The 17,137-nt window shown below is 45.4% G+C and overlaps 1 protein-coding gene across 3 annotated transcripts in view; it reads right to left on the reverse strand.

Annotated features, from left to right (window-relative positions):
- Nucleotides 1-1,890: 1,890 nt before the first annotated feature.
- Nucleotides 1,891-17,137, reverse strand: part of ARMC8 (armadillo repeat containing 8) — a 108,222-nt gene continuing 92,975 nt past the window's right edge. For 2 of the 3 annotated variants that reach the window (XM_043595314.1, XM_043595315.1), the window contains 4 exons: nt 15,174-15,269; nt 9,268-9,340; nt 7,805-7,898; nt 1,891-3,698 (listed from right to left, as the gene is read on the reverse strand). In XM_043595314.1, coding sequence (XP_043451249.1) covers nt 3,665-3,698; nt 7,805-7,898; nt 9,268-9,340; nt 15,174-15,269 — 297 coding nt within the window. In that variant the 3' untranslated portion in view covers nt 1,891-3,664. Of the gene's footprint in view, nt 3,699-7,804; nt 7,899-9,267; nt 9,341-15,173; nt 15,270-15,351; nt 15,437-17,137 lie in introns of those variants that run through there. The other variant, XR_006299488.1, reaches the window with a different exon arrangement.

The raw sequence follows: 17,137 nt of genomic DNA on the forward strand, positions 1-17,137 counted from the left end.
GGTAGAGTATTTCTTTTCTCAGAGTCTGGAAGGCTCAAGGCAGAAGGAATGGGGGCAGGGGGTGGGGTTGGAGGAGAGAAGCCTCCTGAGACTGGCTAAAACGTCAGCCCACACTGAGGATGGAACTCCTTGGCAGAGACCTGGGCCTGGCTTCCTACAATGGAAGCAAACCAGAGGATGCAGGATGAGCACTAGGGCAGGCTCTGCCCCGTGAAATAAAGACAGAGCTTCCTTCCTACCTAAGGACTGGCTCTGGCCCTCCACTCAGCGAGAGGGCTGACTGCTCAGCAGAGCCAAGGCCAGGAGCCAAGGGCTGCAGAGACAGGAGGAAAGGTGGCTAGGTAGGCCAAGACATGGCCCTTGAGGCAGGGGTTCCCTCAGTTTTTCTCCAGAAGCCAGGTCATAGGCCACAACTAGCCTCGTGCAGGAAACCCCCACACACCTCTCTGCCCAGGAAGCAGGAGAAATCTGCAAAGGAGCAGGACTGGGGCAGCACCAGCCCCTATCCCAGGTGGCAAGGTGTCGGGACCTCTCCCCATCGGCTCTCCATCAGAATCTGGGGTCAGGCCCCCATTTCCCAGGTCTCACTTCCATGCTTGCCCTGTGGCAAGGGAATTCCCTCCCCTGCCAACCACCTCACCACCCTCCCTCCACCAAGCTCTAGGGTAGATGTCCTTGGCTTTCTGTTTCTAGGGAGCCCAAGAGATAGGAGATGCTTCTCTATGTTTTAGAGACGGGGAAACGAAGTAGTGTGCAGTAAGTAAAGAGCACCTGGGCATCCCTGCAGAGAGAGCACAGCTGGTCATCCGCCAAGCTCGGCACCTGAGTCCAGTGGGTGGTGGCAGTAGAAATGTGGCTGAGGAGAGGATGGAAGGAGTAGACCCAGCACTGGGGAGGTCCCGGTGGCTGGGAGCGGCCACCTGTAGAGGGTCTACTTGCTTTCAGGAGGCAAGAAGAGGGGTTCCCAGCTTGCTGCAGATGCCCCTGTAGGGTAGCTGTAACTCCCACAGGGCACCGGCCCCCACTCTGAAATACAGTCACTTCCCGGCCTCTTACTCACCAAGAATCATAGGTTCCAAAAGCCAGTACACAGTATCTTCTAATGTTTCCTAATGTTCTAGACATTTGGAAAACAGACTCCTTTTTAGAAGTTGCCATGATTTTTTTCTTGGCTTTTATTAGCATGTGTTAAAATCATATTATCCAAACACTACCAGAAGAACATGTATTGTTCTGCATAAAGTGCTTAAGGAAAAAAAAATGCAACTTATTAAACTGGACATTCTTTTCTAGTTCATAAATTTTGGGTTACAATCAGGGCACAAAAGGAGAAACAGAGTGCAGTATTAGAGAGAGCGAGAAGCTTAGTGAAGGACTCGGGTGGAGACACAGACCACGCCCCATTCCTCCCACTTTCTTGCCGACTGAACACTGCACCTGCATAAAGCAGCAAACAGCTTTAATAAATACATTTTTCCTTCATTTAAATCAGAAAAGTTAATTATAGTAAAGCACTTTTTCTCTGACCATCTGTTTATAGCCACAGGCAAGATTTATCCACAGAGTTTAAGTGTGAAAGTGTTAGTTCATTGGGCTTTCAGCTTTCTAATGCTATCTGGGTTCAAGATTGTCTCAGCAATTCGTTATTGGTTTCTTTATATTTACCAACTCTATAGTGTTTCGTGTTACAAATGCCAACCAAGGACATTTTCTCAGTACTAGAAATGTCAACGAGTGGACCTATATAAGGCTTTATTCCCAATAAACTCGATTTTCTTTAAACTGGCGTTCTCACATTAACACTCTGTTGGCCGCACAAAACCCAAGTCCCTGCTGTGACAGATTTTTAAATCGGTGGTGTTCTGAAAAAAATAACAACTTGGCAATCTCTGTGTTTGAATCTTGGGTGGTCATGTTGAGAACAGGAAAAATTGCATTAAATACACTTAAAAACATTCATTTGCAATCAAACATATTTAAATCCTCCAAGGAAGGTGCAGGTTGGTGATGGGGTGGCTGCGGTGTGAGCAGCCCCATCAGGAGTGGCTGGGAGGCTTGGGGTTCTGTCAGTGGCACACACTCATGACAAGCGGCTGGGTCACAGACCTCGCTTCCGGGCCGCAATGCCTCTGAACTTCTTTTAGCAAAGGGAAAAGGAAGGCTGGTTGTTCCTCCAAACAGTCAAGAGCAACCTCTGTTGAGTTCACCTTGAAGCTGACCCAGAAGCTGGAGCCAGGTGCCAAACTAAAGGCTGCAGCAGGGCGAAGTAGCACTCGCTGTCAGAGAATCCATCTTCCATCCGCTGGGGAGAGTCCCTTTCCCTCGCTCAAACTTCAGTGCTTTGGGCTTCATGCAGGACAAAATCTCAGCCACATCTCTTACTCAAATTTTGATCTCATTTTACAAAAGCACACTGAATAGCAGTCCTGAGTGACTAGTAGAATTAGCTGAGTATAGCTAAGAGAAAAACAGCTTTCTAAGCTATCCTGTTCTTTGCTTCTTTCTACAGGTGAGTCTGTAGAGCATTCTTTAGTTTCACAGTGATATATGCTGTTTCAGGAAGCACAAGGTGATCAGACTTTGTTTCCAGGAAGTGATGACCTACTTTAGTTTGAGCATAAGGTTCCACGACTGGCTCTATATCCTGCCAGATACCGCTACACCGATGACAGGATTTAGGGCAGTCGGGAGGCTCTTGGTGCCCAGTTCCTGCCAAGTGTAGCATGCCAGAGTCAGGGCTGGGCTTTCACTATCAGTAGCTATATTTCCCCCTGATGGTTCAAAAATCCTATTGTGAATTTGTTGCCTCACTCCACTCCACCCTGTCCATCTGACTTGGAAGCCTGAGAGCTTATTGAATTAGGCTGAAAAGAGGCTCTGTACCTGCTGATATTGACGGCAGTAAGATGCTAGCTTACTATTTTGCACAGCACCATATATCATGCCTGTTATTCAGGCCAACTACAGCCAACCTTTTTTCTTTTTTTGTTTTTTGTTTTTGTTTTTTTTTGTTTTGTTTTTTATAAAGAAAATCTATGTAAGTTGAGGTTCAGAAATGCATATATTTTTTACTTACAAATATTCATCTGACCAAAATTCAACATAACCTTTATGGAACACTTAACAATTGTTTTGTTTTTAAAATAACATTTCATTCAAACTGTATATAATTCAGTAAAGTTTTTTATACAGCAAGCAATGCTTAAACCCTGGAAAATCTGTAGAAAAGAGATTTTCACACAAAATAAGAAAAGAAAAATTTGAGGTATCCCTCACACACACACATCCATTCATTCTGACCCATGTGCACACACACGCACACACACCTATGTGTGCAGAGACACATTCATCCTCACTCACAAAGTGGCTGCAGCATAGGCAAAAAATTGTAGGTCCAAAGGAAAATGATTGATTGTTCTAACAAAGAGTCCAGGTAGCTCAGAAAACAAAACAAAACAAAACACAATAGTCCTCTGAGGAAATTACTACCTCGAAAAAATGTTCTCAAGATGAATTTGAGATCTAAGCCTACCAAATTGCTTTTGCAAAACAGCTCCCTGCAGTCCAAGGTGACTTGTGCAAATAGAAGGAATCAAATGAGGCTAGTTCCTGTACTTCCTTTAACAAGGATGTGGGATGCTCGCAGGTGCCCAGGGTGCTCCGGTCACGCCAGGTACTGCTGCAGTGCCGTCTTTGCCCTGAAATCACAAAGTTCCTGTTAGCCATCATCTGAGAAGTGGAATGAAGGCAAAAGCCCTGTGGCTCAAAGATGGTAACGTGGAGTCTAAAAAGGTAGATCCCCAAAGGGAAGCAGGGTGAGCCCAGCTGGGCGACTACCACACGGGGCAGAGATGTGCGGTCAGTGGGTAACTTCAATCCCAGGCTGGCTGCATTCCTCTTCCTGAGGTTCTCTTAGAAAGGGCTGCTCTTGTCATTACACCTGTTGCAGCTCAGGGGCATGTTATACTTTTCCTTGGTCACTGGCATTTAGGTGTGATGTATCTGGAATTCTTTACTTTCTCCTATTGCCATGCAGGTTTTATCTAGTGCTCCAGGACACTGTGGGGGTACACTTAGGGTTCTGGGAAGCTAGGAGGAAAATTGACCCAGGGAAAGATATTCAGGGGCTGATTAGAAGGTGCCTGGGGGGCCTAGAGCTCATGACCCAATGCTGACTCATGGTTTCAAATGCCTTCAAATTGAGGAAGGAGGTTACAATTTCATCTCATTCTTTTTTTCATGCCTGCTGGTGTAGACCAGTGTGGGATGGCTGGAAAGAAGGCAGCGAGTTGGAGAGGAAGAGACACGATGTGGGCGGTGGCCTCACCCATCCTGATCCTTGTTAAAGTGTCTTCCTTTGAGCTAGGACTGAGGTAGGCCTCCTTTACTACTGCAATCATGAACTTGGTAAAGTTTCTCAAGAGGCTACAATTGTGGGAATTACAAAGTCAGGTTTTAGCAATGGTCTCCCCCTTCTAAGTTATGGAAAGAAACGGCTAAAATGTTTAGTTACAATTAGCTGATGAAATTAAGCCAAGGTAGACTGGGCATGCAGTAAGCTCGACACAAATGGAGTGTCTGGTTAAGTAATGGGACCTGTAGTTTTTAAAGTGGAAACTAAGGGGTGTTCTTACAATTATCTAAGACTCTATAAATATAGTAACTGCAAATAGTCCAGTCCATCAAAATGGGAAGGCCTGTATACACAGTCTCCGAGTTATGAAATAGTTGGGTTCTACAAAGTCATTTTCCTACAGAAACAAGTTGATGAATGATGCCACAAGCCGCCCTTTAATGACCATCCACCTCACCTCACAATCCCAAGGCCCTTTGAGCCTGAGGTGGAAAGGGCTGGCCGACAATAGCTCCTCATCTCTAAGTGTTTGAAAGTCAAAGGATCACAAAGCCTTAAAGATAGAAGGACACTTGAGAGATGTCTGTGCCATGGTGGGAATGTTCACATGAGGGTTTTGACTAAAATTAGAACTGCCAATTCAGACTCCTTCTGAATCTTTCTCGGGGGCTGTCTATGTTTGTTATATTAGACCTTAGTGTGTACCTTATCATCTTTCTGCTATCTCTTAATATCTAAGAAGTCTTTCACAGATGTTTTAGAGGCAAGATCATGGTTCCTTAGATGGACTAGGTAAGGTAGCCCAGACCTTGATTTTTTTTTTTTTTTTTTCTTAGACCTTGATTCTTTCAATGGGGTTTAAAAACTGCTGAAAACTTACGTGCCATACATATATGGGAAATAGCATCAGACTGGTCTAAGCAATGTAGGCCAGGGCCAAAACCTATTGTACATCCTGCTGGTGAGGCCTCTTTTAGTGTTTCAGGTCATCCCAGAAACGATTTTAAGCAGAATTATTTTTGTTTCTAAACAAACCTGAGAAAAGAAAGCCAGGGAACGATCTGGCCCTCAGCCAGGACAGACGGGCTGATAGCCTATCATCTGAGTCAGCAGCCATACTACTGCTGTGGAGGTGGGGGCAAGGGTGCTGGTCCTTAAAGTACTGCTCAAATCAAGGCTTCAACGGGTGCCTAACTTTGACTCGCCTTTGATGTGATACTCACCGAGCAGCAGCCTTGAGCTGCAGTTATTTGGGGATTTGTCTACTTTGACTCACAGGATGGCAAACTTCAGGGAGGCAGGAGCCCCATCTGCTCTGTGTGCTCTAGAGTCTGGCACAGCCATTCACTTGAAGAGCAATTAGCAAGTGCCTTTTCCCTCGAGTGGAACAGACGAGCAAGCTGACAGCCACGACAGTGTGGTATATCCTATGGGTGTTATGGGAGGTCCTGGCAGACGGGGTCCCCTGACAAAGCATAGGGTGCAGAATGGATCAGGCAAGACCTTTTGGAGGAGGGGACAACCTGATATGAGTTTTCAAGGATAAATGGCCACTGTTGGGGCATTCTCTTCCCTTGCTTTCAGGATACCTTCTGTGCCTGGGTCTCTGTCTGCCTCACTGGTTGTTCCTTCATTTCCTTTGCTGGATCTTTTTCTTTTCCCCTAACTGTTCGAGGGCCCCACAGCATGGTTCTTATAGCCCTCCTACTGTCTTCCTCTCTCTTAGTCTCCTTAGGTGACTTCATCCAGCTTCAGTGCTTTATATACCATCCTAGTTTTTATCCTCAGCCCCATTACCTACCTATGTATTATTAGATAATCCACCACTATCTAGTTGCATCCAAAGTCTGGCATGTCCAAACAAGAATCCTCAATTCTCCCTACCCCAACCCAAATTTCTCTTGTATTCCTCATTATCTTGGTAAATGGCAACACCCTATTCTGTTGTTCAGGCTAAAACCCTAGGCATTTTCCTTTCCTCTCTTTAACATCTTACATTAAATCCATGAGCAAATCCTGTTGTCTCTATCTTTAGATTAAATCCTAAATCTGACCACTTCTCAATACTTCTACCACTGCCACCCTCATCTCATCTCTTACCTACGTGACAATAGCCTTGAACCGTTCTCCCTTCCCTGCTTGCCCAGGTGATTCTCTACGCAGCCACCAGAGTGATCTTGCACAAATTCAAGTCAGGTAAGATCTCTTCTGCTCAAAACTCTCCAATGACTTTCTATCAAACTCTGATTAAAATCCGAAGTCCCTACTATGGCCTATAAGGCTTTTTGCTTGCTCCCTGCTGCCTCCCAGAGTCCACTTATTACCAGTCCAGCCCTCATTTATTTATCTGCAGTCCCACTGGTCTCCCTGTTGTTTCTTAAACATGTCAACCTCATTCCTGCCTCACAGCCTTGCACTCACTGTCTCCTCCGTTAGAATACTATGCTTCTGAACATCTGCCTGGCAGACTATTTCATCCAGATCTTTGATCAAATGTCACATCCTCAGAAAGGACTTTACTGGCCCATCTATAGGAAAAGAAACTTTTTTATACTTCATTCCTTCACCTTGCTGTTTTTCTCATAGTACCTCTCACTACCTGCTATCATATTACATATTCATTTGTTTGTGGTGTCTTCTGTACTAGAATGTTAAGTTCCACAAAGGCAAGGACTTCATCGATTTTATTCACCATTATTATCTCCAAGGCCTAAAACAGTACCCAGTAGAGGTTACTATTGAAAAAAATTCTCTGCCAAAGGAATGGGGAATTAGGCAGAGAGTGGACTGGGTAGCAAATCGGATGGAACAGAATGTGTAAATGCATGAAGATGTGATACTGTGACAGGGAAGGTGTGGCTGGAGTACAGGGCAGGGGGAGCACAGAGAATGAGAAAGGCAGAGCTAGGCCATGGAGCACTTGTGAGCCACGTCCAGGAGTGTGGAGAATGAACATGAGCGGCAGAGTGTATACAGCTAGGGAGAACATTTGCGGCTATTTTGACGTTACACAGATCTCTGATTATGATTCTTGCTTCTCTAGGTATATTGCGAGGACAGCAAACCCTCAGTGGACACTGCTGTATTCCCAGCAGCCAGGCCAGGCTGACACAAGGCAGGTGCTCAATGAGGTTTTGAGGTAATGGATGTTTTTATTATTGGCCTTCCTTTCTATTTTAATGTCAAGAGAATGATTTCTGGATCCTCTCCAGATATCCACTAAGATGGCCCAGGCTCATGTTAACTCCCAATAAGATGAGAATCTTTAAGAAATTTGCTGATTATTAGTTTATCTTACTCAAAATTCCTACAGTGGCTCACAGTTAATGAAGGGAATTCAAGAATCTAAAAGATTTTAAGTTTGGCCATGTGAATTACTAAGCAAGCCAGACCCTTTCATAAAAGAATCCAACATACCCCAAAGCAAGGCCCTTTTATTTTGATACTCACTTGTCACAAAGGTTTGAATCTGGTGACTGACTCAGTTTGTGTAGAATATCTACGATGCCCATGTCTCGTAATTTATCCTGGCGTTCTTGTGAACCTAAGAGATTAAAGCTAACAGGTTACTGGGAACACGACCCAGGCATCTGCTTTCCTTGATGTACAATCAACAATCTAGAGCCTTACCAGGGTCCTTTACTCCCCATCCTTCCATGCCCCTGGTCCCCAGTGAAGTTGGATCCCCTCATGCTTGGATGCTCAAAAACTGGTCTCCCTGCTCCTTGACCCTCCTTCCTGTGTCCATCCTGGATTCTGCTGATCGAGTAATGTCTCCAAGGACTATAGCATCAAGGTCAGATTCTTCAGCCTGGCACAAGGCCCTCTGCCATCGGGCCCCATCTTCGTCTCTTTCTGGACATCTAAAGCCAGGCTCTTCCTAGTTCAAACAGGTCTTGTTTTCCCCCTTCTAATCTCTTTCACCCTGCTCTGACCTCCCAACACTTCCTGCAGTCTCCTGGTTAGCATGTGACAGTTCCAACTTCGTACTGCACTGTCCTCCCTTTCAACTAGACTAGGACCTCCTTGAGGGCAGTTTTGTTTCCCTGGTGCTTGGTGTCTAGGCCTACATGTTGAATTCAATTTCTCTTCCTTCCACTTTGTTCTAGACACGGCTGCTGAATAGAATACTCCTCCTGGAGTCTTTCCTCCCCATCAAGAGCCTGCAGTGACTCACTCATTCACTGACCTCCTCTATACCCAGTGAAGCAGAATCTCTTGGTGTATAGCCCAGAAATCTGCGTTTTAAAAAGTTCCCCAGGTGATTCTTATGCAGCCAACAGCATTGAGACTCACTGTTCTTCCACATCTGTCTGCCACCTTGGCTGGACATTGGAATCACCTGGAGAATTAAAATACTTATGCCTATCATCTGCCCCCCCCCCCCCCCCCCCATTAAATTGGTCTGGTGCAAAAATCCTCAGGTGACTCTAATATGCAGTCAAGGTGGAGAACCTCCAATCCACAGAGGCCACTTTCCAGACTGGCTGCTTCAGCACTTGTGTATTTCTCCTTTCTCACCAATGCACCCACTTCTCCATTAAGCTTATCTGCCTGGGGTCCTTACATGTGCCTCCTCTGCACACAATCAAAGACCCAACTGCCCACCTCTCATCTTCTTCAAGTATCTCCCACCAACCTCCTGCTCAGCCTTCTCAAGGGCATGGACCCTACTCATTTCTCTAGGGCTCCTCCACCCCCATCCTCTGTAATCCGCTACAGCGTTGACTCCAAGGTAGGGGCTCAGTGTTAGCTGTCCAGCTGACTCAGGCTAGTCCCATCGATTCTCATGCCAAGGTGACTCTGCTGGGTACTTGGAACCCACTGAATGAGGCCTGCACCTAGGATCTCAGGGGCACCTGCTGCTTTCCCTCCCATAATTTTCTTGAGAACAAATCTCACCAATCTCTTACCTTCCTCTTCATTCCATATGAGGTTTGATATACAGAACATAGCGGCAAGCTGCAGTTTGACATGTGAATGACCCTATTTGATGCAAAAAAAGAAAAAAACAATATGGAGGTAATCTTACTCGATGTACTTTTTTGTAACATACCACAGGCAATTCCAATAGGCTAAAAGTGTGAATTTGGGCTCTCAAACTTCAGTGGGTGAATGGGCTGGGCTTAAGACAACAGAGAATGGTAGGAAATCTGGTAAACTGGGGAGTGAAGAAGACTTGCCAAGAGACATTCACATTCAGATTTTAGAAACCCTCTGGTAAGCCAAACAAAACACCTCCAGGGCTCTATGGGTAGTTTACAATTTATCACTCTCTCTGTTTTTATCTACACGAGGAAACTTTCAGGTCTCCAGTGGTCAATAAATTGGATGAATGTGCCTTTTGTATTTGGCTACTGATGATCTAATTCAAATTACTTTTTTTTGTTTTAAAGTTTATTTTTGAGAGAGAAAGAGAGCATGAGCAGGGGAGGAGCAGAGAGAGAGGGAGGGAGAGAGAGAGAATCCCAAGTAGGCTCCACACTATCAGTGTGGAGCCGGATGTGGGGCATGAACTCACCAACTGTGAGATCATGGCCTGAGCCAAAATAAAGAGTTGGACACTCAATCACCTAAGCCATCCAGGTGCCCCAAATACTCTTATTCCTAAGAGTACTACTCTTACTCTTAAAAGTAAATTACTCTTGGGGCGCCTGGGTGGCGTAGTCGGTTGAGCGTCCGACTTCAGCCAGGTCACGATCTCACGGTCCGGGAGTTCCAGCCCCGCGTCGGGCTCTGGGCTGATGGCTCAGAGCCTGGAGCCTGTTTCCGATTCTGTGTCTCCCTCTCTCTCTGCCCCTCCCCCATTCATGCTCTGTCTCTCTCTGTCCCAAAAATAAATAAACGTTGAAAAGTAAATTACTCTTATTTGTGGGGTGATGTCCCACAATACTTGATTGAGTCTTTACTTGCTTCATCTAATGTTTCTACTATTAAAGAGCTTCCTCATCTTCTGAAACACAATTCTTATTTTTCTTTATGTACTCAAAGTATAACCACTTTTGTTAAAGTTGGATCATTTACCCATATAGAGTGCTTTCTCCTACATGACAGAGGCCCCAATAGTAACACAATCATTACAGATGATTTTCCTATTGATCAATTAAGAAAAAAGTCCCCAGTACATTTAAATAAAATGCACGTCTGGAAAATACCAGTGGCATAATATACTCAACAGTTTTTGAAGGCAGAGAGATTTATCTCATCATGTAGGACTGTATCTCAACAATGCAGAGACAGAAGGTGGACGTGGCTTTCTTCACTACAATTCTATGGCTGGTGATTCTTTTCCCTTTTTACCTGTCCAGACTTTTAAATTGTACTCTCTCTCTCTCTTTTTTTTTTTTTTTTTAAATTTTTTTTTTCAACGTTTATTTATTTTTGGGACAGAGAGAGACAGAGCATGAACGGGGGAGGGGCAGAGAGAGAGGGAGACACAGAATTGGAAACAGGCTCCAGGCTCCGAGCCATCAGCCCAGAGCCCGACGCGGGGCTCGGACTCACAGACCGCGAGATCGTGACCTGGCTGAAGTCGGACGCTTAACTGACTGCGCCACCCAGGCGCCCCTCTCTCTTTTTTTTAATGTTTGTTTTTGAGAAAGAGAGACAGATCATGAATGGGGGAGGGGCAGAGAGAGAGAGAGGAAGACACAGAACCTGAAGCAGGCTCCAGTCTCTGAGCTGTCAGAACATAGCCCAGCACAGAGCTCGAACTCCCAAATTGTAAGATCATGATTTGAACTGAAGTCTGACACTTAACTGACTAAGCCACCCAGGCACCCCATACCTGCCAAGACTTTTAAAAAGATACCCAGTTCAGGTTCCACAAAGACAAAACATAATAAAACTTATCATCTGCTCCCACCTGAATGGGTATTTGTTGAATAAATGAAATGATATACTGTACAAAAATACATGTTTACGATGTATAAGTTCATTCATTCAATACATATTTCTTGAGGAAACAAATTGTGATGGAGCAAACTACAGGGTGAAGGGGTGGGAATCTAATTTAGGTGGAGAGCACAGAAGAGATCTCTTTGAAGGAGGCAAGATTTTTGTTTTAAATGTTTATTTTGAGAGGAGAAAGCACAGGTGCGTGTTGAGTGGAGGAGGGGCAGAGAAAGGGGGAGAGAGAATCCCAAGTAGGCTCTGAGCTGGGCTCAGTCCCATTAATTGTGAGATCATGACCCGAGCAGAAATCAAGAGTCCAATGCTCAGCTGACTGAGCCACCCAGGCACCCTACAGGAGGCAATGTTTAAGCAGAGACTTAAGGGATAGAAAGGTACAAGTTGTGCCAAGAGTAAGGGCCTAGGGGCACCAAGAGGAAGGAAAAGTTCCTGAAAAGGTCTGAGGTAAGAAGGAGCTACCAAGCTTGTGCATACTGAGAAGGCAAAGTGGGGCAACTTTCAGAGAAGTGGGCGTGGCTAAATTGTGGGCCCTTGTAGGCCAGAGAAAGGACTTCAGATTTCACTCTGAGTTGGGAGGAAGCTCCTGAAGGATTTAAGCAGTGGATGGTGAAGATCTGACCTGGGCTGAAGGGACTGGAGTGACCGTGCAGAGGTGTCGAGGAGGCTACTATAGTCAATCAGGCATGAGATGCTATGGCTTGGTCCAGAGTGAGGGCAGTGGTGATAGAAAGAAGCAAAAAGAATCCAATTCTGCTTTGGGGGAACGACTGACAGGACCTGCTGAAAAACTGGATTAATGAGGTGAAAGAGCTGGAGAAATCAAGACTGGCTCCCAGGTTTGAGCAGGGCAGAGCTACTATACTGAGATGGGAAACTCAGGAGAGAAGAAACTTAGGTTTAGGGGAGATATTTAAGAATTCATTTCTAGGGCATCTGGGTGGCTCAGTTGGCTGGGCATCAGACTTCAGCTCAGGTCATGATCTCATGGTTTGTGGGTTCGAGCCCCATGTCGGGCTCTGTGCTGACAGCTCAGAGCGTGGAGCCTGCTTCAGATTCTGTGTCTCCCTCTCTCTGCCCCTCCGTCGCTCACGCTCTCTCTCTAAAATAAGAGTATTTAAAAAAACCCCAATTTTTATTTTTTTAATGTTTATTTATTTTTTGAGAGAGAGAGAGAGAGAGAAAGAGAGAGAGAGAGAGAGAGACAGTGTGAGTGGGGGAGGGGCAGAGAGAGAGGGACACAGAATCTGAAGCAGGCTCCAGGCTCTGAGCTGTCAGTACAGAGCCAGACACAGGGCTCGAACCCACAAACTGTGAGATGACCTGAGTCAATGTTGAATGCTTAACCGACCAAGTCACCCAGGTGCCCCAAGAATTCATCTTTAAACATCACCTTCAGGAAGCATCAGACAGGCACATGGAGATGTAGGGTAGTCAGGATATATGAGTCCAGAGTTCAGAAAACAAGTGTGGAGGTATATCCTCCATGTGACCCTCCTCTACGCCCTGCCCACATTAAGAAAAGAACAAGCGTTTGCAGAGCTGCAGGCACCATCAGGAAAGCTTGTTGTCATAGCTTTTGAAGGCCAGTAACCATTACTTTGTTTGTATTTTATATTGTTGGATACTATGGAAAATGTAAATACTATAAATGCCTATTCCATTTATCAAGACTACTAGACCAGAGCCCAGAAACCAAAAAAAGCATAGAGAGGATGGTAAAAGCCATGGGAGTGGATGAGATCCCCCTAAACCAGGGGTTTTCAATCACAGCTATACATAAGAACCACCTGGGGAACTTTCAAAAACCCTGATGCCCAAGCCACAACCCAGACCTATTAAATCAAAAGCTTGAAAGGAAAGGGACAAGGCTACAATCTTTGAAAGCTCCCTAGGAAATGCCACTGTGTAATAGTGTAATAAAGACCACAGGTCTCAGGAGAGCATGTAGGAGAGAAAAGAAGAGTCCAGGGCTAAGCAAGGAGGGATACTGTCATGGAAAACATAAGAAAAGATTGTTTCCAAGAGGAAATGGTCAGCTGTGTTGAAGGCTGCTGTACGTGAGGTGAGATTAGGAGAGAAAACTTTGGATTCGGCATCATGGAGGTCATTGGTAACCTTAAGCAGAGCAGTTTTAGTTGAGTGATGAAGTAAAGGCCATATGAAGTAGTTAGAGTGAATTTTAGAGGTGAAGAAGGAGTTAGCATGTATAGAAGATACTTTTACAAAGCCTGGCTATGAACAGGTATACCTCGGTGGATATGGGAAATCAAGAAAAACTTTGAAAAGATTAGAGATACTATGTGGATCTGGTATTGGAAAGATAAGGGAATTCCTGGTTGAAGCATTACTGCTTCATTCAACAAATATTTACTGAGCACATACTAAAGGCCAGGCATCGTCCAAGGTGATAGATACGAAAATGTACACAAAACTGACCTAATTCTTGCCTTCGTGGAGCTTATGTGAGGGACACAAACACTTTTATGTATCACTGTAATTCATCTAAGTGCTCTGAAGGTAACAAAGTATAACCCACATGGATAAGAGCCCACAAGATGTGTCAGTTGAGCTCAGATCTGAGAGGTTAGAAGGCACACCAAAGAGTGCGAAGAAAAGTGTTCCAGGCAGAGCAGAGCCAGCATGTGCAAACGTCCCAAGGTAGGAAGGAACATGCATGGCCTTTTTAAGGAACAGAAGGAGGTCAGTGTAATGAACAAAGCAAAGAGGGAAATGAGAGGAGTTGGGGATACGGATGAGTCGGATCATGCAGGACTTCACAGGCCATCACAAGGTGGGTATGGATGTTATTCAAGGTGTTAACAGGGAGCCACTAAGGGATTCTGGCCTCTATTCTCATAATAGAACAGAAGGTGAAGTCATCACTATGAGTGATGAGGGAGAGAAAAGGTGAGGTTTAAAGAACAAGAAGGTAAGAACCCATTTTGCATGAGAGGTGTCAGCTTGCTGGAGAATCAGAGGGGTAGTAGACACTGCTGAGTACCCATGGTGGGGGTGGGGGTGGGTTGGTTGTAAACTGTGAAATTAACATGAAACCAATCAGCCTGGTTCTATGCCTTTCTCTGCAGCTGTGGACTCTGACAGGCAGGCAAAGAGAAGACAGGTTCACCCACAGTTAGGGTTTTGTTAGGAGACACTGACAGAATGAAAAGACTGTCAGATTTTGGCAACAGGCAGTTTCTGCTGATAACAAGATTCACGGGATGGCTGTGGCAATAGGTGACCGACGTGTTTGGAAGTAGGTAGCAGATTGTGTTTGCAAGCAAACAGGTCAAAGAACAAGTGCCACGGGTGCTGGAGGCTTAAGAGCTCACACACATCGGACAGAAGCCTTGAGAGGTAAGACAGGGGTTTCGGGGCAGTGAGGGAAATCCAAGAGCCCAAGTCCTCACTGAATAAGAAGGAGGCAATCAGGAGACAACGAGGGTGGGGAGTGGGGTGATGGATGGGTGGTAATACTGCCAAACAGCACAAGCTTCAAGGCCTTCCAGTCTCTTTTTCTTCAGGATGAAAGAGAGCTCCTTAAATCTGTTACAGAGTAGTCTCTTCTTTTTTTTAATCTCTGCACCGTTTGTTTTGCACTAACAATGCTATAGTCCCTGCCTTCTTTTTTAAAAATTTTTTTTTTCAACGTTTATTTATTTTTGGGACAGAGAGAGACAGAGCATGAACGGGGGAGGGGCAGAGAGAGAGGGAGACACAGAATCGGAAACAGGCTCCAGGCTCTGAGCCATCAGCCCAGAGCCCGACGCGGGGCTCGAACTCACGGACCGCGAGATCGTGACCTGGCCGAAGTCGGACGCTTAACCGACTGCGCCACCCAGGCGCCCCAATAGTCCCTGCCTTCTGATGAAGCTACCGTGGAGCAGTGAAAGGGACAAAGGCCTACCATGTAATACTTGATTTTCTGCAGGATGTCATCATTGGTCATAATGAGTTCTTTTGCTGTTGTCCCATCTGCTATGTTGGCTAGGATGCACAGTGTCTGGAAAAGAACAAAGGGCTGGTGATCAGGAAAGCTCTGCAGTCCCAGAGGCAAGCTCTCAAGAGCCCAGGCAATTTCCCACCTGAAGTACACAGACGTTCACAGGTCCCACTCTGATCTCCTCTCCTGACACCATCGCCAATGAAGTAACCACACCTAAGGAAAGTCTACCTTAGGCAAAAGAGAACCCAAATATCTCATTAGTTTCTTTTGGGGCATAAGCCATCACTGGGCAAAGGCAGCCATGTCTTATGGTTCATGCTCTCATATAAAACTGTTATCATTTTCTTGAAAATTTCATTCCTAAAACAAACTCTTATTGCTAACCCAATGAGGTTTCTTCAAAAAAGTGGTCTCTTTGGTGGGAGCGTCACAGGTGTTGCAACCTCCCTCCTGCCCGCCTGCTCCAAGTGCTACCTGCTCCCAAGCTCCAAGCTACCTCACCTTCTGGGTGAGGGCCTGGATCCTGTCCACTAGACACATGCATTTAGGATCCCTTGACTTTTAAAAACCTGGCTAGAGGAACAGAAAGGTAAGGAAAATGTGTGAAGGAGCTTAGTCCAGGTTGGTCTAACGAGACTGGAGGGAGCCTGTGCCAGCTGGCAGGTCAGGGTAACCTGAGGATAATCACCACAATGGCAGTGGAGGAAGGGACTTTCTGTCAGCTTCTGGGAGTCTCACAGCCAGACCAGCAGGAGGCAAGGGTTAGGCAAAGGTGAGAGAACTGTGGAAAGGATACTGAGCCAGTCAGTGTCGGTATCTGCAATTCAACAAACACTTACTGAGCACCTACAATGTGCGTGCACTCTGCAGGGCATCAGGTAAGACAGGAGTAACACACACTACCTGACTTTGAAGCCATCACACAATTACATCTCACTGTGATGTGACAGAGGAAAAATGGAACCGAGAAAGCATGACGTGCACTTGCTTGATACTTCAATGGTCAGGGAAGGCTTCATGGAGGAAGTGACAGTGAGTCGTGGAGCACAGCGAAGAACCACTCAAACAAAGTGATGAGAAGTGCGAATAGGGTCTAAATTCAAATACTTTTCTCCAACTCTAACCTTTCTTCTGGCAGACTTAAGCTAATTAAGCTTGAAGATTACAGCTAATTGAGGAGACTGTTTTCTTACTATGGCGTAAAGCCTCAGCTATAAAGAGTGTGTGATCTTATTCTTCTTAGATTAGGGAGTGAGTCCTGAGGTTTGAAAAAAAAAAAAAAAAAGGAAAAAAAAAGTTTGCCTCTGGGATACAAGACACATAGAAAATGCAATTTATAATTCAAGGCTTGAGCAGACACCGAGGTCTATTCCAGGGCACGAAAGCCATGATTGAGAGTATGCTGATATGCTCCAGAAGTATGTGAGATGCTCTGAGGAGGATGTCAGATTTCAAAGTGAGCTGGAACATGTGAGCCTGTCAACAATCTTGGCAGGCACAATACCCTTGAATTTCTTAGGACTGAAGGGACAGGAAGGGGATAAATAGGTTTGGACTCTTAACCATGGATCACAATTTAAAAGGCTTCATGACCTAGGTATTCCCAGGAAGAGGAGGGAATGACAAACACCTTTAGCCTTATCTAGGCAACAACTACCTACCCCTCTCTTACCCACTAAGACAAATATAAGGGGGATTTCATGAAACATTTCTCAGAATAGACTAGCTCAGCAAGATAGGCAAGTGATTCCCCTTCTTGGAGTGCACAAATACACCCATGCATGCTCAGGCTTGGAGAGCATGGCAGAATGAGCTACAGGTCTGTTTTGAAGCCCACACAACCCCCACTGTAACAGTCTTAAAAGGATCAATTAGTTCTTGGGCCCAACAATTTAACCTGGAAGCTAGGGAGCAGAGAGGAAAGC

The sequence above is a fragment of the Prionailurus bengalensis genome, chromosome C2 (assembly GCF_016509475.1).
Source record: "Prionailurus bengalensis isolate Pbe53 chromosome C2, Fcat_Pben_1.1_paternal_pri, whole genome shotgun sequence".
Lineage (NCBI taxonomy): Eukaryota > Metazoa > Chordata > Mammalia > Carnivora > Felidae > Prionailurus > Prionailurus bengalensis.